Raw genomic sequence first — 22,834 nt, forward strand, 5'->3', positions numbered from 1 at the left:
TGCACTTCCCCAAGACATTCCAGACTGATGTTCTTTAACTTTGCTGTGCAAAGTTGGGGCGGCTGTTAAGAAGTTTCTGATTATACTTAACGATTTCGTGTTTATATTGTTCTGTTATTACTATTCACGCCTGGACATGTTCTCCTGTGGTCATGTGATCTTCGTAGCACACACACATACAATCACAAACAATCAATCAATCACATTACAACAATCACACATAGAAAACACCTACACACCCTCACACACACCAACCCAGATAAATAAATAGAACATTATATACAAATAAAGAGTGGCATGAGAGTGTGCATCATCTTTATGTTCTGGCCGGACAACCTGATAAGATTGAGGATCCTCTGAATCAATCAAATACAGTCCTTTCAAGGAGGTCACAAGTTTGGGCGCTATTCCGACACCTCCATTACATTTTGTATGTATCCCCCATTCATCTAAAACTGATCTTCTGATTAATATTTCTTTCATGGAAGATGAATTAAGCTGCAAGATCCATCCGCTGTTTTACTCCTTGAGGTCAACTGAGAATGACGTCAAGGTTGCTCAGAAGTCAAAATTAATATTTGTAAAAATTGGAGGGTCGTACAACTGTAAAAATAAGCTAACCATTATCGTGGCAGAAAAAACAAATCTGAAACCGAAGCATTGGATGCTCACTGAACCGGGAGCTTGTTGCCAGCGTTTTGTTCGAGACGATTTGGTACGGGCCATCGATCTCCTCACCTGGCAGGAGGTGAGTGACGAGCCGCGCATCCGCCAGCACATCATTATTTTCCCTCCTCAACAAAAATTGGCCCTTCATCACTCAAACATTTTAGAAAGCTGAAAAAGAAAAAGCTGATGAATTTTTATTGAGACGTTTGTTTTTAATCCCGGCAATCGATGTGGGCGGGTGGCATCATCGCATCAAGTCGATGAGATGATGTTCAGCCCGAGTGTCCCCACGTTGGCGTTTGGGTAGGAGCGAACGAGGCGCTGAAGGCTGATTTGACTGGCGTAATTGATCAAGCGAAGGCCCCATTTTGATTTGACTTTGATTTCATGCGCACGTCTGTGCGCGGTCATCCTTCACTGCCTCCTCCAAGTCACTCTCTCCTTCTTTTCACTTACTCCATAGATTTTCCTCACATGATAAATTGGACTCAGGGAGCCACTGAGGTGTGACCCGATGCCAGACAACTAGCTCAAATATGGGTTAATTTTTTTCACTTTTGTGCTTTCCCTAATTAGGCTTTTTCATTTTTCTAGTGACCAATCTATAGGTGTAATTGTGGACTGTGAGCTGACTGGATTAATTATTTTGACCAGGGGAGTTTGATTTTTTTTTCCCCACGCATTAGATATCAATACCCATATCTAGTAACCAATACCCCTAGTGAATTTGATAGCTAGAATTCCGATTCAAGCGAAGACAGATGATTTTAAAGTGAGTGTTAGAACTTTTAAATCGCCATTTAGTGGTGAACTACCTGTAATTTTCAACATGATCGTAGTATTCACTAACTACTGTAGAACGTTGTATGAAGCACAGGAGGATGTAAAAAACTCATTTATTTGACTGTTTTTTAATATATTTATTTTTTCCTTTATTATGAGGTTTTTGTTTACTATCCATTTTAAGAGTGTAATCAATTTTTCAGAGATAGGCATGAAGTTTAAACCCTTTCAAAGTTCAAATCACAGAACAAGACAGGCCAGGGGTAAGGAACTCCGGTTCCTGGAAAAGCATTCTACCTGCTTCTGATCTCACTTAAAATACACCTGATTCAAATGATTAGGACCGTTAGTTATCAGGCTTCCCCAGAGCTTGCTGATGAGCTGATCATTCGAATCAGGTGTGATGGGAAAGGGAGACAGTAAAAACAGGCAGGATACGGCTCACAAGGAACTGGAGTTGCCTACCCCGAGATAAGAATTGCACAAAAAAAAAAAAAAAAGAAGTTTGAGGCAGCATGTGATGGGTGCTAAAGTGAGGGAAAACCGTACAGTATTTTGCAGGAAAAATAGAACACCTCAATGTTCAGAATGTCAACATTCTTTTTTTTTGCCGATGAGAGCAGTTAAATGTGTAGAACATACGTCTCAAACTCCAGTCCTCGAGGGCCGCAAACCTGCATGTTTTCAATTCTGCTCTCTTATACACACCTGACTCAAATGATTAGGATCATTTTCAAGCTCCTGCAGAGCTTACTGGTGAGCTAATCATTTGAATCAGGTATGTTTATGACAGAATCATCGAAAACATTTAGGTTTGCGGTCCTCGAGGACTGGAGTTTGAGACCTAACATAGGTCTCACACTATAGTCCTCAAGGGCCATAATTCTGCATGTTTTCGATGCTTCTGTCTTAAAAATACCTGATTCAAATGATAAGCTCATCAGCAGGCCCAGCGGGAACTAAAAAAATGATCCTAATCAAATGAATTATGTGTGTTTAAGAGAGCAGCTTCAAAAACATGCAGGATTGCGGCGTTCAAGGACCGGTTTGAGAACCATGGTGTAGAATTAGATGAGTGAATTACTGTAATGAAGAAAGTTATCCGAGTTAACAAATAAACAAACATTTTGGTAAAAGGCGACTGATAACGTTGAACTTCTCAGTTTGGAGGCACATTTGAACTAGGGATGTTTTTTTTTTCATCTCAACTTTACAAACCAGTCCACGTGCACACTAAGGGGCATTCAAATCACGCCTCTGTGATGTTTTGGTTGTTGTTGTCGACTTTCCGCGCTGTGATTGAAGAAACACATGTATTCTCTGCTCCCATCCATCACCCCTCCCGAGCGCCCTCCCTCCCTCATCTCCCCTCTACTGCTAACATTAGAATTCGCTCTCGGTGCACAGTAGGCATAAACAAGCACCGGAACGTATGTGGAGTAGATCGAAATCTCTCATACTGCATTGTTTTCTTTTGTTTTGTTTCTTTTCCCCTCCCACCGATTGTGATTATTATTATTGAGGCGGGGGAGGAGATGCGCCATTGGAACGGATGCCGCAGCAGCGCGTAAAAAGCCGCGGATGCTCCCCCAGCGCGCGTCCAAGGGGCAATCGTAAAAGTTTCCCTACGAGCGCGCCTCGCCCCGGCTGCTTCTCCCTCCGACTCAGGCACCGCCCGCAAGCAGGCTGGAAGACCAAGCGGCTCGCAGAACTCAGCCGCTCCGCAGGGCGCACATGATCGCCACCGGTGTGTGCGGCGTGGCGCTGGTCCTGGTCCTGGTGGTGCTCATCCCGGCCATGGTCAACTCGGCCGGAGCCCCGGCCCGCTACGAGATGCTCGGCGCCTGCCAGATGGTGTGCGACCCGCACGGGACCACCGCAGCCGCCACGGCGCCGGCGGCCAGCGAGCCGGTCAAAGACAACCGCCTGGTGCAATCGCTGCCCACCTTCATCCAGGGTCCGCAGGGCGAGCCGGGACGCGCGGGGAGGACGGGTCCGAGGGGCCCCTCGGGCGAGCCGGGCCCACCCGGACCCGCCGGCCCGCCCGGGGAGCGAGGGGCACCCGGTCCCCCGGGTCCGCCGGGGGCCAGCGGACCCACGGGCGCCATAAGCGCGGCCACCTACAACACGGTGCCAAAGATCGCCTTCTATGCGGGACTCAAGAAGCAGCACGAGGGCTACGAGGTGCTCAAATTCGACGACGTGGTCACCAACCTGGGCAACCACTACGACCCCGCCACCGGCAAGTTCACCTGCTCCATTCCGGGGATTTACTACTTTACGTACCACGTGCTGATGCGAGGCGGCGACGGGACCAGCATGTGGGCCGACCTCTGCAAGAACAACCAGGTGCGCCTTTCCCTTCCGACATGTTTACGCGCGGCTTTTACGCACGCGCGTTACGCAATCTAATTTGCATAATCTAAATCGTTAAAGACACCACAAAGCCCGTAAACTGCGCGGAATCACCAACTTCTTTTAAAAGTACATAGTTCAATATTGTGGAATCGTCGTCCATGTGAACATAACTTCCATAACTTCAGATGTAGTACTGCCATAAACTTGATCCTCTTATACATCATATTTAAACTTTTATATCATGTACACCTACACTATCCCCAGAGGGATTATATAAGAGTGAATATATGCAAGTAGTTATTATAAAAAGGTAACTTACCGTAGGCAGCAACAGATTCTTGGATGAATGGGTAAGTGATATCATATTATGTGAATGATGAACACCATAAAGAGGACCGTACTACGTATCTTATAAAATATTAGCGTTGAAACAAAAGTACAACAATGAAGTATCTCCTATTACCTTATTAAAATACTTGACATATGTATGCACATATACACGTATGATGCATTTTCACAAAATCAGGCTTGTCACCAAAAATTAAAAATTGAGATATTGATATATTCTAATTCTACACTAGATTCCCTTGAAAATGATATATCATGCATAAAGGCATAGTTCAAAAATGGCTAGTTACAGTAATTTGAATGTTGAAATAGCGTGTTTTGAGTAAAACACATTTATAGTCCCTTATTCACTTGTTTTTAGTCACACTTTGATTCAATTTTGACCTTTTGGCTGCTGGCAAATGAAAGTCGTGACCTTGAGGAGGTTGGTTTTGTAGAAATCCCAAAATGGACATCTCTGTCAAAAATTCATATTTTTGTCAAAACCGCAACATAAACCAGCTTTTGTGAAAAACCATCATATATATATATATATATATATATATATATATATATATATATATATATATATATATATATATATATATATATAATATTTTTTGAAATGTTTCAAAATTTGAGATGTTTGACGGCAACATACACCAACAGAAATTGTAGACTATGATGAAATTATGTTATCTAAATGTAGCTTCATTGCAGTGTACTGTATGTATTTACATACAGCCATGGACCACATTTGGTTGTATAAGCTTTATGAAGCACATAAACCTCAACTACATCCATAATGGTTTAAACTGAGAGCTGTTCCTAATATTCTCTTCCTCCCAAAATATAGTTTTTAAAGTTGATAAAATGTACAAGGAATTCATATTTTTAATATTTGTAAGTTAGTTTTTTGTATTATTTTGTGTTTCTTCGTTTCTGTGCACACACTCTCTGTAAAACTTCATTTTAGTGTAGAGTATAAAAAAACATGCTACAAAATTCGGATTTATTGTAACTAACATGCTAATTAATGAAAAGCATCATCATCTTCTACCCAGGGGGTCAGTGGAGCCTTACCTAATGAAATGGCCCTTTTCCTCTGTTCAGGTGCGCGCCAGCGCCATTGCGCAGGATGCCGACCAGAACTACGACTATGCCAGCAACAGTGTGGTGCTGCACCTGGAGCCCGGCGACGAAATCTACATCAAGTTGGACGGTGGCAAGGCGCACGGTGGTAACAACAACAAGTACAGCACCTTCTCGGGCTTCATGCTGTACGCCGACTGAGAAAAAAAAAAAAAAAAAAAAAAAAGACAAACCGGCTGGCTTTTGCTCTCTCTCTTTCTCTCTCTCGCTCGCTTCCTCCCTCGCACGCTCCATCACTTGTTGGATTAGTAGAGACAGAGCTTCACATCGTCCTTGTTCTCCAAACGAGCCTGCCGGGGAGATTGTAATGTAATTGTTGACATGTAGTTTGATTGGTGTCAAGATGGATGAACTGTGAAGCGCTGCCATGTTGTAATGTAGCCGCTGCCGTATACTGTAATATAACACGCTAAATGTGTGTCTTGAACTCCAATTATACACAACAGTCATACACTCGAGAATGATTTTCAATCCCATTCAATAAAGGGCAAGTCATGTCAAAAATGGTTTTCTCATAGGTTATATGCAAAACCAGTTCTCTAAACACAGTATTCTGATTGAAATAGCGTTTGTGGAATATGAATGAAGCAGCAAAATTCACGAGTTTTTGTCCATCTCAGGGTGTGTGGCCATTTTGCCACTTGCTGGCGAGTGAAAATGACATCACAGTTGCTCGGGGAACAACCAATCACGGATCACGACGATCAAACTCAGAAAGCAGGTGAGCCATGACCTGAGCCCTCAGCAATTGTGATGTCATTTTCAGTCAACAGCACATGGCAAGATGGTCAAAACCAGATCGATAAAGACGGGAGGATTTTGCTGGTTAAATCATGTTTCACAAATAATCATAATGCCATGTTTAGACTAGTGGGGGTGCATAGAATATATTGTAAACAAAAAAAATGACATGACTTCCTTATAAGTCGGCAATGCAGGTAAATCAAACGGCACAGTTTGTTTGTGTTTGAAAATTGTTTCTTGAACGTCTACTGAGCCAAAGCACATTTACATTAGAAAAAAAATCATGGTTATGGAGCTTTGAATGAAATCTACTTAGTTGAAAAAAATAAACTGTCGAAATGGCAATGAGCGGATACACAGGTTAAGTCATTCACCGGGATTGACGACTACTGACGTCAAATTGACATTAAAAAAAAAAAGTTTGCTGCTCAGGGCAAAGCATGTCTAATTTACAACTACTGCCTTGGGATCATATTGGTGCCAAGGAGCCAGAGTTTATGTTGAAGTGAGAGAGGGAGCTATAGTTAGACAAGCAATTGTCCTCACAAATGGTAAAAGTTATGCTTTGCCACCATCTTGTGGCATCTACAAGGAATTATGAGTTTTTGCGAGATTAATAATTCAAGAACGTTCACTCTTTGTGGTAGGACCCAATCCCTTTCTAACACAAACATTATAGTACAAGTGATAGACAAGCTTGTTATTTTAACAAAGGTTTCTGCACGTATCAGCAAATCCAATTCATTGCTTTTTTAATGCAGACAGGAACAGAACAGTATTCAAACAGTATTTGAATTAAGAGCAAATTAATTGGAACATGAATTGCGTTGTTGTTTAATTGTCACTTTAGCAAAACCTATATGCTTTTATTTTGTTAAGTTTCATATGGCTCTGCATTATTATTAGAGACACAATTTTCTGCCAGATGGGCCAGAAATAAAACATATGATGTTCCACCATTTGCGCTGATTTCACAAGGCGTACATCTTGAAAAAAGGTGACGAGCCACTGCCATAGAATCATCCCCTGCGAATTTGAAAACTATGCAAGAAAATAATGTTCCCCACAAAAGATGTATAACGCAGTAGAAATATACAATATTGTGCTAAAGTAATACTTTTTTATATGAAAAGACTTTGAATCAAATCTTTTTTCCTCACTTCAACGTAACATATTTTCTTGGGACCAAGATGGCACCAGAGCACGCAATTTTCATTGGACATGGCTTAGAAAAACGGGATAGATATTTTTGTCTTTTTTGTGAATAACAGAGAATATGTTACAGGAAAAAAAATGAAATAGAGGGCTCCCTCTGAGAAATTTTCCCACCTTGACCTACTGATTCATTGTACACGGAACCATTGTGTTTACATTCACGCGACCAATAAGAGGAGAGCGAGGTCACATGAATTGCTGTGTAACAATCACTGATTTTTGAGTGTGAGAAGGAACAGAACCAATGAAAACAAACCACATCCTCAGTATCAATCTGCCTTTATTTGTGGGAGGGGGGGGGCTGGTGCATGTTTAAGCAATCTGGAGTGATGCATAATTGGAAAAAGCTGCCATCTTGCAATCAAAATACGATTCTTCTCGTCCAACGTGACAGTTGGTCGGGCAGCGCGACGGCCAAACGGTTTGTCAGCACACATGACAGCAAAACGTCCTTGACCCCCCGGTGAAACGCCATCGATCCACCCGCTGTCAACCTCCCCCACCCCTAAACACCGCTCCCACCCAAATATGAATATCATAATATATAATTTACAGTTTTAATCCTCCCGCAAGATTCATCAAAAGTTTGGCCCCGACCGCGGCGGCCATTGATCACGGCGCGAAGTCACCCTGTGAAGCCACCTGTTCCCAGACGAGAGAGGAGAGCGCGTCCTTCATCTGGGGCCTCCCGTCGGACGTGCCGCCGAGGGGCCGGCTCGTCCGTCGCCGCCGCCGAGAGGGCGGGCGGGCGGGCGGGCGCGGCATACTGATGAGTGACGCGCTCGTGAGGAAGCGGCGGCTTCACTAACACGCGTGCGCTTTTGTAACACGGATTGGAAGACGCGGGTTTGGCATTCACGCAAAGCTGCTGGTGAACGATTGCTGACAGTCAATTCAACGATATGTATGTAATCCAAATATGAAATAAATTCACGTGAGTCTCTGTGGACTAAAGTTGTACCAAATTATTTGTGACTCGAACGTATTATTATAATCGATGAATGGGTGTCTGATAACTCGAGAAAAGTGTTGTGCGGGAAAAAGAATCTCGCCTTCAAGAGTGCAACGATTTCCATTTCTTTTTAGGACTGTGATTTTTAACCCTTGTGCTGTATTTTGTCCAATTCTTTGATTTACATAAAAGGGAAGGCATTAAAGTAAGACTAGGAAGCTGAAATTTCTCCCAGATGGTGACAACATGTCAAAGTTCAACATGGCATGACCACTTAGTGATCACACTCGCATCCCTTGTGTGCATCCTTTGGCTAAAATGCCGAATTAGGTTATGAGTGACTGTGTGCTGTTCAGAGAGCAAACAATCATTCAAATAAGAATCCAAAAAGGTGTTTATTTGTCACACCCAGTTGAAGATTACTGACAAAAGTGACACGTCAATCAAAAAAGTAGTCAAACAATCAAAGTCCGCTAACTTAACGAGAAGCGGCAGGGATGGATAGCTGCAACAGAAACCTTCAACAACAAAAATGGAGTATATGCTTGTACTTATTTTCTAGTACGATAAGTACTAACGAATATAGGGGAAGTAAGCACCACTTCGAAAGCAGGTCGAAAGCAGGGGAGGCTATGGCATTCATAAAGGTTCAGATTAACCTGACAACCATTTATGTGGCGTTAAATGATGCAATTACAGGACTAGTGTTGGTGCAGGACCAAGAGCCCAAAGTCTAAATATGCTAAATTTCCTTTTTTTTTTTTAATTTCCATGTTTCCACAAGCTCTTTTTAATCTGTGGGGAAGACGGAAATTGCCTATTAGTTGGGCCTGATTGATGTGGATTTTTTTATAATGCCGATTCTGATATTTGCAGGATAAAATTGTGAAAACTGATTTATCAGCCAAATTTAAAAACACATTTTGAACAAAATCACTTCTTTTTTTGTTTCTTAACACAACAATAATGAATTGAATTACAGGTAGAACTTTTGATTGTTTTACAACACTTTTGCATTATTAAAACTTAACAAGAAAATCTGAATCTGAAAAGTTTAAATTTCATTATTTTTGTCTTATGTAATGAGTTAAAAACATGTTTAAAAAGAAAATCATCAGAAGCCAGGAGAAAAAAAAATCAGGTCGCTTAATTCTTTTTTGCCTTGTTTTGTGTTTTTGTCACAAATATAACCACAAGGCTTTGTCCTGACATTTGAGAAGAATTCACCAAATTCCATCCAATCCACAAATAAAATTGCTCTTGGAATCCAAAATATGTCCTGCGTAAAAATCCCGGTGGGCTACTTAGGGTGCTTAATTTCATCACAATCATCTTCATCATGAGAGACAAAATTACACCCTGTGATTGATCGAAGGCCCAAATGAATTCATTACGGTCAGATTACATCTCGCTGTTGGCTCGTCATCCCGCGATGGAAAAAAAAATAAAAAAATCATTATGGCTTCATTAAACAAATGAAAAACTACCTGCCGTTTTTCTTGCCTGGCTTCATTTGAAGGTGAGCCAGCGCTTGGGGTTGTCCACCAGGATTTTGTCCACCTGCGTCTGCGAGATGCCCCGCGTCAGCATCTTGGGCACGATGTTGCGCAGGATGTGCGAGTAGCCGTGGCCGCCGTACTTGCACAGGCGGTCCTTGGTGTGGATGTCGTGCGCCATCAAGATCTTGTCCTCGTAGCCTTCTTTCACCAGGAAGGCCAAGCTGAATGTGCAAGAGGAGACAGAGAAGGAAAAACAAACAACAATTGAGCACTTAAACCTCAGTCCTCTGATATGTCTCAGATATCATACCAAATCAATGATTTGTCCATTATCACCAGTAGGGCTGGGCAATAAAATAAATAAATTCAATTAAATTGTTATTTTAAAAATCAACAAAGGGCGGGGGAGCACCGATAACGCGGTGTCAGTGTCAGACCGATTTCTGGCCTGTGCCTTTGCGTCAACTGTAGTGGACATTCCTTTTTGTCTATCTTTTGACTCATCCGAGCTACCTTACTAAGTCCTAGCATCCTCTGCAGAAGACATTCCGGCTTTTTCAATGATGCCTTATTTCTTTGGGCGGGACGGCGTTCACTTTGCTGTCTTGCTGACACAAAATCTACACAACACTGGAGAGAAAGAATATTTATCAAAATAGCGGACAAAAGGAAATGAATGGCAATTTTCTATTGTCATTGTAATTTAATTTTTGATTAAAACTGCTCCATGAGAGCAACCGCTATTGGTATCAGCTGCCACCGACACCGGTATCAGTACTTGCTCGTCCCTTGTTATTATCGATAAGCTGTGCAAAACTGTCATCTTGGCAAAAAGTTGCCTATTTTGAAAGATACACATTAAAAATACTGTTTTGATTAAGAAAAAATGTAACTTTTTTTTTGTTTACCAAATAATTCTATCCATGTATTTTTTTTTCTTCACAATGTCAATGACTTAAGTATTAAACTACATTTTAATCATCATGTTTTATAAGAATGTAAAAACCGAATCAAGCAGTTGTACTGACGTGTTAATTCTCTGGCTGTCACTGGGCATGTCCACATCCCGGTTGAAGACGTAGTTAAGCGTCTCGATTCCAAACAGGTCGTATTCCAGGTAACTCCCCATCTCGGCAAAGTCCAGCAGTTCAGAGTGGTTGAAGATGGTCCTGCAACAGCACAAGACACCAGATTTGAAAAAAAGAAAAGTGAAAAAGGTAGCTTTGCATTTTTATGTCAAATATTGTAGTTTTACTCTAAGAGAGTTTTTGCTGAAGAATATTGAATGTAATATCTTCTATAATCCAGTGCTGTTATATTCCTCAATATCTGTTCATTTTTTGAGTTTTTTTCTAGAATTATTGTAATTATTTTGTATATTTCTGTATTGTTTCCTGAATAATTGGTGACTTGATTACTCTAATATCTTTGTAATTCTTCTTATGCTGAATTTTGACATTTCAAATGTGTTTTTCTTCTGAAGGAGTAAAATACGGAACTTTGCAGCAATGATTGAGAATGATTTACTAGTAGGTTAAAAGGACAAATCATAAAACTGGAAGCAAAAAGAGGAAAAAAGGAAATAATTTCATTTACTCCAGTTTTTGCTTAAGAAAATTGGAATGTTATAGCATCTGTAATCCTGCTTTTTAAACCTTCAAATAGTGACCGTTACCAGTTAATTTTGTATTGTATCTCTCTGTGCATCTGTCGTATTTGTCCCCCATTCAATCAAACCAGGTTAGTTGTGCGGAAGAGTTCGGCTTTCAAAATAGGCCATCGTTAGCGAGCGTGCGAGAGGGAGAGATACAAACTTGCAGTGAGCTAGCAAGCGAGCTAGGGCGAGAGAGAGCAAGAGTGAGAAGAGAAAAAGAGAAAGACGCTGGAGAAAGAAAGAAAAAATGAAATTGTACCATTAATTGATTCATAAAGTAATAGTAAAGTAGTTGGAACGATGGTCGTTTATTTCAAATTGCGTGTCATGTTTTTAATATTGTGCTGTATTTTCGCAATTGCATGTTTCAGTTGAAATTGGATGTGTTCAATCAGAAAGAATTAATATATTTGTTTATTGTTGAACAAAAAATGCTCACTGAAGGTTAGTTTTGATTTTATTTACAGCTTTATTTTCATTTAGCCAGGTAAATGTTTGTTATAACAACTCCTGCATTATGCCATACATTTCGTTTGAAAATGAAATTCAATTGAAAATGTAGCAAATGGCTATTTAGCAAAAAATATTTTAAAATGATATATTTTGGCGCTCTAATGTCAATACCGCGATATCGTGATATTTTTGCTCAATGTTATAATCCCTTCAGAATCTGATATCGTCCCATGCCTAATTGTAGGATTATGTTTGTTAGTTAAGGAAATCTAAAACTTTTTTTTACATGATACGTTAGATTTGGAAAAAAAATGAAGATTTTTAAGAAATAAAGGCATAAACTGATGAAAAAACATCCACATGGTGGCAACAGGTGTCGCAAGGTATTTGCACTCTGGCCGCATTCCTCACCTGTCCAAATGTGACATGACCGTCTTGCCGATGTCGCCGCCCGCCTCCTGAAGGATGCGGATGACCTCGGCGGGAGCGGCGGCGTTGCGTCCGGGATGGATGATGACGGGGCAGCCGAGCTGGGCCTGAGCGCGGGCCGCCGCCCGCAGCACCTTCCTCTCGCTGTCCGTGATGGGCCAACCCGTGCCGATCTCGCCGATCACGCCGCAGCGGATATCTGCGCCGTCTGCGCCGTAGAGGACCTCGCCCAAGATGACGTCCGTGAGCTGGGGAAGAAAGCGCGAGCCATGTCAGATGCTAACCTGTTCCATGTCACATGAGTGCAGCTGTCAAACTTTGTACTAGTGGTTTATTTTCATCAAATATTCGTCTTTATTCTGTGTGTATTTTGTCTAATACTTAAGTACTTTTTTCTTTTACTTTTTTGTTCCATCTTTGACATTGTTATTGCTTTTTCTCTGTAACAAGGACATTTATTTGCGTAACTTATTTATTGTACGTATCATTTCGCTTTAAATGTATTCAATTTGCGTCAAAAACTTTGATTTTCTTTTTTTAATGTTATGATTTTCTTAAACTGACATTTGTGTGTTTTCTGTTATTGTATTTGTCACATATTTTTGTAATTTTGCATATTTTTTCTCTCATAGTTTTGTAATTTTACATCTAATTGTTTTCGTTCTTCAGTGTTTTTCGGTACTATTTTAAACAAAAAAATTGCATAGTTTTCTTTAAGTTGTTGTACTATTTTCTTCATATTTTTTATTTATTTCCCTAGTATTTTTACATGAGAAACTTTAAAAACCCAATATTGTGTATTTTTCTTTACCTTTCATAATTTTGTGTTGTTTTTCTAATACAAAAGGCTTTCTGCTCTAATATTTGTTTTTTATTGGTTTTGAATCCCTCATAGTATTTTTATACTAAGTCAAATATTTACCGGTAGTTTTCCTTCACGTGTTCTTTGACTATTTTCTGTAGTGGAATATTGTCAGATTTTTCTTTTTAGTTGTGTGATACTTTATGATATTTTTAAGCAATCAGACCTTCTCCACACTCATTTTCCTTGTTTGGTCTGAGTGCGTGCAATCCACATAGAATCCGGCCCCTGCGATGATGTTGACCCCAGTATCCTTGGCCAGCCTCCGGAGGGTAGCCAGGTCTCGGTCGATGCCGGTGGTGGTGTTCTCCACCACGCTCCCGCCGCCAGCCTTCCTGTAGGCCATCAGCTCGTCGCGCACGGCATCCGTCTCCTGGCACAGCAGCAGGTTCTCGTGGCAGCTATATGGGTTCTGCCTCAGCCAGTGCACATGGCGCATGTGGAAGGGGTTCTCGGCCGGTTGGCGGTTCTCTGGCGGCGGGGGGACGTAGCAGCACTCAAAGGTCATGGTCAGGTGCTCATGGGTCATGGTGCGGCCCAGCTGGTCCGGGTCCAGCGGACCCAGGACGGTCTGGACCTTCCCGCTCAGCTCGGCCATGACAGCTCGTCAAACTGAATGAAGTGCATGCAAAACAAGATTGTGTACTGTTAATGTTTGACAGTATGCCAGACAGTGCAAGGATGAATGACAGGGGAGCAGACAAGCTCAACAGAGCGCAAACCTTTGGACTCCAGAATACTAAGTGACGAAAACTTAAGTTTGGACTTCATTTGGCCAACAACAAGAAGTGAAAAGGTGAGGGGGGGTCACGCTCTTTTTGAAATGACAAGGCTTTGCTAGGTCATCCATAAATAGGACGTTAACGACCTACTTTTCGGGGTTAACATGACTATTCCATCCAAGCTCAACACGATACTAAGCGATTAATTTCGGCCAAAACGTTATAAACGGCGCTAGCGGTGTAAAACATTGTTAAGTAGAGGTTTGACTCTCATCCAACTAAACCCTAAAAAACGTTTAATTCGTGGAAGAAATGTGCTGACCTTAAATCTGCTACTCGGGTTTTCCTTCTACATGGAGGCACTATCAAAAGGATTATGAGAGCAGGTTGAGCAGCGGGAGGAGGAAAGTGATTTATCGCGAGATTTTACGAGATTTACAAGCAGTCTATACAGACCGCTACTTTGGTACTGACAATATAAAAGGTGACCTGTTTGATCTAGACTTCTGAAATGACGAGTTTGCACAAAGTAAGTCATAATGTTATTGTTACAGATTAATTCATTTTATATCCTTTTATTAGTTATTATCCGATCATGTTCATGATTTCTCACATTTTTGTAACGTAAATGTAATATCATAGACTTCACTAATACCGAAGTCTATAATAATATATATGAGCAATTGTAAAATTCCTAGAAAATCACAAAGTTCAATTATATAATATTATATAATATTATATAATATTATATAATATTATATAATATTATATTATATTATATTATATTATATTATATTATATTATATTATATTATATTATATTATATTGCACTTTAATGTGTGGTGGAACTAAACATTGTTGCCATTTTTGCAAACCCATTTGTTCTGTTTTAATAACAACAACAACAACAAAAATAATGATGATAATAATAATAATGCTTCATTTGTATATAGACTTTTCTAGACACTCAAAAACACTTACAATTGATACATTATTCATGCATTCATACAGCAGTGATTATAAAGTATGTTGTGTAGCAGCTCTTGTTTTTCTTTCAGGGTTAGGGTTCCAAATTAGGGTCTTGAACTAAAGTTCAGTTTTAAATAAGGTTTTAAACTAATGTTAGGGGTTTCCATCTATGTTTTGGTTTTCAAATAAGGTTTAAAACTAGGTTTAGGGTTTCAAAGTGGGTTATAAATTTGAGATAGTGTTTCAAAGTTGGGTTGTCTTTGACCAGGAGGTTCAATTTTTGAAAATAGCTGGATGGATAAACATTTTCTTGGCCTTCTTGTTGAGACTAAGCAGTGTGACAAATTAGTCACGTTATCCTCTCGTCTGGTCATCTAGTTGGCTATGTGCCAAGTGCAATGCTGACTGATCACAGGGTCCACCTTGTAATCAATGTTCCTGTTGAAGACCATCTGGCTCCTTCATGGCTCAACATACTCACACTGTGTTCACTTACTACAGTAAAAGAGTTTGTCTATGGTTTATATAATTTATGCATACACGCACACACATTCACATACACACACAAACACACACATAAATACATACAGTACACACACACACACACACACACACACACACACACACACACACACACATACATACTGGACCAATGACAAATCCAGTAGGCAAAGTTCACATGTTAAATGAGCAGCGTGTTACTCATACACTGTGACTATGGTGCCGCCGCAGGGTTCCTCATTAGTGACAAAAAGCAGAGTGACACTCATTTGTCTGCACAGTGCCCATCTTTCAGACACATTACTGCCAGGACAGTCTCTTCGAGAGGGATGAATAACCTCGCACTACCAATATCCACACTCCACTACCCCCTAAGAAAACACTGTCGGAAGTATTGCAATATACACTTCAGTTTCATGGGTATGCTTTTTACTATACATGTACTGTAAATCATTGATTGACTGGCTGTTTGGCCCCTAGACTCAACCGTTTTTATAGCCCTTTACAACAACTATAGTAAAGGGCTTCAAAGTATCTAATGCCATGCGCCCAACGAATAATCCATGAATATTAACACTGGTTGTAGAAAATTAAAATGAAGGTCAAATCATGCTAATTTCTCCTTCAACCCATTGCATATCATAATAACCTATATTTAAGATTGTAAAGATTTGTTATTGTATACAGTACTGGTATTTTCCTTTGGCTGCGGGGATATTTCATGTGAAGTTGTCTGTCTTTATTTGTAATCTGGCGCCACCTCTTGACCAATAGAAGGCATGCATTTTGTATTTAGAAATGACAAAATTGTATTTTTGCTTAAAATGTTACACTGACAACACTGACAACAATTTGTTTACTTTTAGTATTTTCCTTTCTTCTCATTCATTGTAAGAGTTCTTGACTTTTGTTTACTTTGAATCTTTGATTCCAGATCATAATGTATTTGAATTAATTAATTTCACATCTGTTAATGTCATTTTATTCTCGTTTCATTCATTTATTTCCGCATAATCTACATCAATGTATGCAGTTTTTGTGACATTTTTTGTTGTTGTGTCTTGAGATTTGACTAATGTAAAACATGTGCATGCTTAGTACAGGTTGGAAAATGAAATCATTGCACTAGCAGGAATATAGTATATTTTCTTTATTTGTGGCATCTGAGTAAGGCGGTACAAAAGTGAAGCGGCGAGTGTGTCGTACACTGTTTTCAGCCAGACAACCGCAAAGAGCTTCCGATCACCATCCTAAAAGTAGTTGGCGACTCTGCGAACAGACTGGATCTTGGGGTTGTCCGCCTGCCACTCGGTGTGGCTGCTGTAGTTTCCTCGCTCCACCACATACATGCGACCGCGGTAGTTGGGCTCCTCATACAACACCCAGCTGCAAAAGACAGTGTTTACTTTTTTTTCTTGGTACTTAACAGAAGAAAACAAAGAGTATCGAGTCAGGTCAAGGTCAAGTCACACCGCAAGCCCAAAGTCTTAAAATTGACTATTTAAATCTGAGCTAATAAAGAATACGTTTTTTTAAATGTGTGTGGTGTGAGATGTACATACGCTCCGTCTCCGTATACTTTGAGGGACTTGATGCAGCTCTTAGTCAGGCCTCTGGACTGCAGCAAGGGGCAGTCTTCACTCAGCTCCACACGCTGGCCACTGAAGTTGTCTCCCTCAAATAACTCCAGCCTGTAGTGCTCGCCGTGCTTGGGGAGAAGCACAAGTAATGAAGTACTAATAATTGGCTACTTAAGTGGATTTTTTTTTTTAGGTATCTGTACTAACATATTTACTTTTCTGAAGAGTTTTGGATTTTGCCACTACGACTGAAACTATCCTATTACTATACTATACAACTTTACTATTTATTTATTCTATTATTTGTCAAAATAGGCTTGTTACTTTTTTGTGTGTAAAAAAAAAGATGCAACTATGGAGCAGTAAAGTCAACACTTGGCACCTTGGGGACATAAATCACAAAAGAGTGAGTAATCTGGACATGCTGGCGAAATCCTGATGGGCCACTAAAATAGATGCTCAACTGCTACTCCAGTTCAACTTTTCCAGTGCACCTACAACACTAGCTTTTGATGATGTGTTATTGTACAAATGTATCAATTACACTAAAATGATGTCATAATAGTCCTCATTCAAACTCATTCATTGCTAATAATTAACGGTATAGAACAATTATTTACCTGTTTTCAGCAGTAAAAAAAAAAAGTTAATAATTTGTAGGTAATTAATTTGCAGACTAAATTAGTTTTCACATTCAATCATTACTTTTAACTCTTTGGACATTAGAATTTCTTTCATTAACATTTGTTTTGGTATTTCAAATCGTTATTGCTTAGTACATATTTAACAGACTAAAATATAAAACAATACTAAGGGCGGTGTGGTCCATTGAAACAAGCTATTAAAATTTTAAGTTATTCACCGCCAACTCAGTAAAAATTTGATCTTCAACGTATATAGCCATCAATGGCAGTGAATGAATTAAAAAAAAATAATAATTTGCTGTTGACTGAAAATCACATCACATGTGCTCAAGGCTCAGATAACGACCAATTATAGCTCACCTGTTGGTCATGTGACAATCACAAGCTGAGCTGTGATTGGTTATTAAACTTTTTTAAATGTTCAAAATGTGTTTTTAAATGTATTGATTGTGCATGAAAAAACGGTCAGCATATTAAATATGACAAGACAAAACAACATCTCTTTATAACTCAAAATAGTGCTATCATCTTAAAACAAAATTTGATTGTAAACACCAGCAATTTGCCCACCAACCATTCTGATTGGCCGACAGGAGCCCATGTGATCATTGTGAGCGCTCCAGCGTTGGAATTCAGGATACTCGCCGCGTTCCAAGACGTACTGCTGACCCTTGAAGTCCGGGTGATCGAAACACACGAAGGCACCGCTTTCCACTCGTACTGAGTTGACGCGATTGAGCAGGCCGCGCTCCTGGAAGTTGTCACAGCTGCTGCACACCTCCAGCTTCCGGCCAGTGAAGCTCTTGCCCTCGTACAGCACGATCTACCATCAAAACGTACACAATGTTTGTAATAGAAAAACAATAATGCTTACTTTGATTGATGCCATAGTAGTATTTGGTTTATGCAATTTTATCAGTGGTGTGGAAGTGCCATGCTTGCACTGGAGTAGCTAGCATTAGTGCTAGCCATTTTGATAGCATTTTTTTCCTCCACAAAGGCTAATACTGCAGCGTTGGTGACATAAAATTCTGATTGCAATCATCGCAAGATATTAGGCCAAATTAAATCAAACAAACAAAAAAGTATTCCTTTTTAAAAATGTATCTTTGGATCCCAATTGACCTATAGATTCGAGGATGGGGTCAACAAATTTAATAAAAAATGAGGCGGGGCACAACTCTGGGTTGGCCGGAAATGTTTGACTCCTACCGCACAGATGCTCGACTTTTTAATCCTTTTTTCTTTTGAATTTAATTCATTGGTGGCTTTAATGATTCGCCAACTTGTGATGTCACACTTTTTTTCAAAATACAGTAGTTTATTGAAAAAGTATTAACTACTGATTTTCTCAACCCGAATCCAAACTTATATTTACTGGGGAGTGCGTCCTCTTCTGGCAACATTTGGAACTGCACATATCCCATCTGTGAGCCGTGAGATTCAAAGCTTTAAAAAATACTGAGGTTTTGGGCGATTAGAGTTTGGAGTTTCTTTATCCATCTGTTTTGTACACGTGTATATAAAAACGTTATTTGGTGGTCATTGGGCACAATAATTTCCATATCATAAAAAAATCTCATTAAAAAGAAAAAGCAACACTCAGACATTCTTTAGAGAATTTACTTGCAAACCCCCGAACAAATTTTGCATTATCTAGCTATACTGTAGATGAATTTCATATGTAACATAAATTTAGACTAAAACTCTCCCCAAAACCTTCCCTAAAAGGGCCCATTGTTAGCTTCAAATGTTCTTGTAATACCTTCTTCTGTCTTTTGGTATATGCGCAAGCGTAAAGTGAATGAGAAAAAAAAAAAATCAACTGCAATATACAACCACGTATCAAAATATGATTTTGTCCATGCCATCTGGCATGCAAATTGCAGCACTTGCCACAATGTTAATAGGCTAGGGTAAACAGGCCTTGTGATGAACCTTTTCAGATTGCAATAAATAAATAACTACAATATCTCTATTTTTTGACCTTCTTTAGAGGAGCGGCCTCCTCCGGTTTGGGTACTCACCTTTCCTGAGCTCTGAGACATTTTCACCAGTTGTAGCTGTTCCAAACCCCCACCGCCAGCCTGGCTCCGAGGATATATACAAAAGCGTAACAATGGTGGGTTTAAACATTTTGCCACATGGGCACTTTTTCTTACATTGAGCCAGTGCTGAGGTAGGACTTTGGCTCACAATAGAGCCAGAGAGGTTTTCATTTTCAAACGCGGAGGTTGTGCATCTACACATTTCTGCCAGTTCATGTTTGCCGAGCTGTTTTATTAGTGAAATTGTACACACTTGTCAAAATTTCGCCTGTACTGTACATTTTATTCAGGTGGTGATCCAGCTTTAATCCTTTGAATGTGTCATTCATTTGCTCAATCTTCATTACCTTGGCATTGGTATAGTCACTGTAAATTGTCTGATTGGATTAATAGATAGTATTTGTCTATAGATGTATAGCTGTATTCATTCAAGCTAACAAGCTCTATTTTTTATGGTAACACTTGCGATATTGTAGCTATACTACCTAATATTTCCTATATTCTTAAAAATAATTTTTCATTATGCCCGACAATGCTCTGTTTTTAAAGAGGTTAGTGCTGTTATTCACTACATTTTTAAGTGCTATTTTGCTATATTACCGTCAGCTAACATTCTATATTTGAGAAGCTAACACCTGCTGTATTCTCAGAAGTTAACACCTGCTAAATTATGTTTTTAAAAAGGTCAGTGCTACTACTTGCGACATTTTTAAAGCTATTTTGCTTTAATACTATCTCTGTAATTTGGCTATATTGGTGCTTTTTTGTGACCAGTAAATCACGTTAAAACGCTTCAAAATCTTAATTTAGAGTATATTTAAGGTGGCGTTGAACATTTTTAGGGAGGCTATATTTGACAAATGTTTGTTCTTCTATGCAGGTAGGGTTCACATTCATGATATGTCAATGATCCATTATTATAATAAAGCAATACAAACAAATGTGGCAATCAATAAGGTTAATAAAATGCTCTTATAAGCTACTCAAACAATTGTCTGAGGTGGAAACCTGCCGAGCCTTTGACCAACATCCGTATATCCTTTGTGTCTAGATAGAAATATCCAAAATATATCATTGTGAGTCATATTTGTTCAAGTGCCGTGGCGCAAATGGGCGGACACATCTTGCATTAGGTGATACGCCAGCCTTGACCCCTGAACACGGCGACGCACATGTAACCATGGACGGACGAACCCACGAGGGGGATGAGCAAATATGTTTGGCAATAAAAAGAGGCGGCAAGTCGCTTTTACTGGCTAGAGACCTTCAAGTCTGCAAGGTATGTATACTTTAAAAGAACTAGCGTGTTGATTTTGTTAAGTACTTTGACTTTTTACATGCTAAATACTTCAATTTGACTTGTTGATGCATTGCTTATGTGAATTGTTGTGATGTGTATTTTTAGAACATATGACTGGGATTATTGTTATATTTCCTGATATGTGCAGCTGCACTGCATTTTGTCTGTTTCAAGCTGCAATGCAATTAGTGTTAGCTTTAAGATAGCAGATTTTAAAGTTAAGCTATGTGGTTGTTTTAATGCACAAGGGTGTAACTATCCGTTTTATGTTTATTTTGAAAGGGAAACATTTTCTTTGAAAATTCATTTAAAGTGGGAGCTTGTGGTTTTGTAATTGCTGGCAAGATTATATTGCCTCACTTTAAATCAATGGTTAAATTCAAGCTTCTGCCCTGAATAAATTTCACAGAAGCCCTCTGCTGGCAATTATGTGTAACATGCAATATCTGCTTGTTCTGTCACAGGCTACACTGCGGGAGCATCACAATGAAGTTATTACTGCTAGCTTTAAGCGTCACGCTGCTGTTTGTCGCAGGTGAGGGTGACACTTATTCTGCACTGAACAAACATCAACACACGTGTATTTAATGGATTTTTTTTTTTTTTTGCGGGTGGGTGGCAAGAGGGCATGTTTATTTTGTGCTCTGTGTATATGTCAAAATCAGCAAATCATTAGCAAATCATTAGCAAAGCAGCAATTTCATTGATTTTCACAAGATGCTGAGGTTGTGTCAGTGCTTTTATTTGCTATTCTCTGTCTTTTTCAAAATCTTTTGTCTCATATGCATGAATGCGGAAAAAGGGCAGAATCAGGAGTTTAGACATATTTTTTAATGGAGTGGCCAGGGTTTCACAACATCCCAGTGAGTCAAAGGGGGCTATGGCCAACCCTTGACACCATGTAGCTCCGCCCCTGGACAGAATAGATTATACCAGGTTTGAATGAATGGTTTTACTGCTGTATAAAGTTTTAAACTGCAGTTGGGTTTCCCAGAGAGAGTTTTACACTGAATTTCCAGTTTCCTTCTTGGGTTTTAAAGCCCACTTACAATTCCCCCAGATAGGGTTTTGAAGACCAATTAGGGTTCCTAATAAACGAGGCAAATTGGTGTTCATGTCATGTTTCTCGTCTTCCCTTGACTTTTAAGTGGCCTTCAGATTCCTGAAGCAAGACCTCTGCTGATTTGACACGATTTCCGTTGTGTTTTTGGACAGGCAAAGCTCTCAACTGTCATCATTGCGTGCCAAAATCAGCCGGCGGGGAGTGTGAGCTTACAGTGGAGACATGCAAACCGGAAAAAGATGGCTGCGCTGCCGCCAAGTTCCTCCAGGAGCCACGTGAGATTTGTTTGGTCATTGAGAACGTGTGAACGGCATGTTTTATATTTGAATTAAAATCTTCTCCCTTGTCTCATTCCTTCAGACGGCCAATACCAGAAGTGCATGGCCATGGATGACTGTAATTTGCTCAAGATGAACAGTTTCATCTCCATGAAGTGCTGCAGCAGCAACATGTGCAACACCTTAGATGAATAAACAAGCACATACATGTCTTTTTGTATCATCATAATCATCTTAAAAAAAAAAGTTCCACCCTTAAGCGTTAAGCCTGGTTTTTGATTTTTTTTCACTGCATTGTTTTTTTCATTCATTACATATTTTTAAAGACAGTAAATACCTTCATCACATATCCCCCACCACCACAAAAAACGGTCAAATACTTCTCAAGGTTTAAGCAAACTAGAGAAATGTGTTAATGCAGTATTTTCCTAAGAAGCAATATTTTAACAGCACAATTCCAGCAACAGGGATGACACTATGCTGGGGGTAGGTCATGGGGACACTTTAAGGGACACTGTGTAAAATGTGACAGTTTTTCATTATGGACAGCAGGAGGTGCTGCATTTAGCATTTTCCGCAGCTATAACAAACATGGCAGCCTCTGGAGAAGCCACCCACCCATGTAATATAAT

At 39.8% G+C, this 22,834-nt stretch overlaps 4 protein-coding genes across 7 annotated transcripts; 2 read left to right on the forward strand and 2 right to left on the reverse strand.

The window, feature by feature from the left end:
• Positions 1–2,881: 2,881 nt before the first annotated feature.
• Positions 2,882–8,196, forward strand: LOC148414680 (complement C1q-like protein 3). The gene is made up of 2 exons (XM_088429146.1): positions 2,882–3,801; positions 5,251–8,196. The coding sequence occupies exons 1-2, from the start codon at positions 3,187–3,189 to the stop codon at positions 5,428–5,430; spliced, it is 795 nt and encodes a 264-aa protein (XP_088285272.1). The 5' UTR covers positions 2,882–3,186; the 3' UTR covers positions 5,431–8,196.
• Positions 5,118–14,226, reverse strand: pter (phosphotriesterase related). Of its 4 annotated transcripts, XM_088429145.1 has the most exons (7): positions 14,142–14,226; positions 13,264–13,709; positions 12,218–12,483; positions 10,728–10,868; positions 9,840–9,920; positions 9,688–9,766; positions 5,118–5,579 (listed from the first exon to the last, which is right to left on the reverse strand). In XM_088429145.1, the coding sequence occupies exons 2-7, from the start codon at positions 13,693–13,695 to the stop codon at positions 5,535–5,537; spliced, it is 1,044 nt and encodes a 347-aa protein (XP_088285271.1). In that variant the 5' UTR covers positions 13,696–13,709; positions 14,142–14,226; the 3' UTR covers positions 5,118–5,534. The 4 variants fall into 4 exon arrangements, with proteins under 4 accessions (XP_088285271.1, XP_088285270.1, XP_088285268.1 ...); XM_088429144.1 differs by having other exon boundaries at positions 5,122–5,579; positions 9,688–9,920; XM_088429142.1 differs by lacking the exon at positions 5,118–5,579 and having other exon boundaries at positions 8,577–9,766.
• A 2,198-nt stretch (positions 14,227–16,424) lies between these two features.
• Positions 16,425–19,622, reverse strand: LOC148414682 (gamma-crystallin N-A-like). Its single transcript, XM_088429147.1, has 4 exons — positions 19,541–19,622; positions 18,088–18,336; positions 16,852–16,997; positions 16,425–16,675 (listed from the first exon to the last, which is right to left on the reverse strand). Exons 1-4 carry the CDS (start codon positions 19,559–19,561, stop codon positions 16,540–16,542), a joined length of 552 nt encoding a protein of 183 aa, XP_088285273.1. The 5' UTR covers positions 19,562–19,622; the 3' UTR covers positions 16,425–16,539.
• Positions 19,623–20,749: 1,127 nt separating this feature from the next.
• ly97.3 (lymphocyte antigen 97, tandem duplicate 3) lies at positions 20,750–22,461 on the forward strand. The gene is made up of 4 exons (XM_088429148.1): positions 20,750–20,840; positions 21,326–21,396; positions 22,077–22,199; positions 22,285–22,461. The coding sequence occupies exons 2-4, from the start codon at positions 21,348–21,350 to the stop codon at positions 22,395–22,397; spliced, it is 285 nt and encodes a 94-aa protein (XP_088285274.1). The 5' UTR covers positions 20,750–20,840; positions 21,326–21,347; the 3' UTR covers positions 22,398–22,461.
• Positions 22,462–22,834: the final 373 nt, after the last annotated feature.

The sequence above is a fragment of the Hippichthys cyanospilos genome, chromosome 12 (genome assembly GCF_059441005.1).
Source record: "Hippichthys cyanospilos isolate Australia breed blue-spotted pipefish chromosome 12, RoL_Hcya_1.0, whole genome shotgun sequence".
In the NCBI taxonomy this organism is placed as follows: Eukaryota; Metazoa; Chordata; class Actinopteri; order Syngnathiformes; family Syngnathidae; genus Hippichthys; species Hippichthys cyanospilos.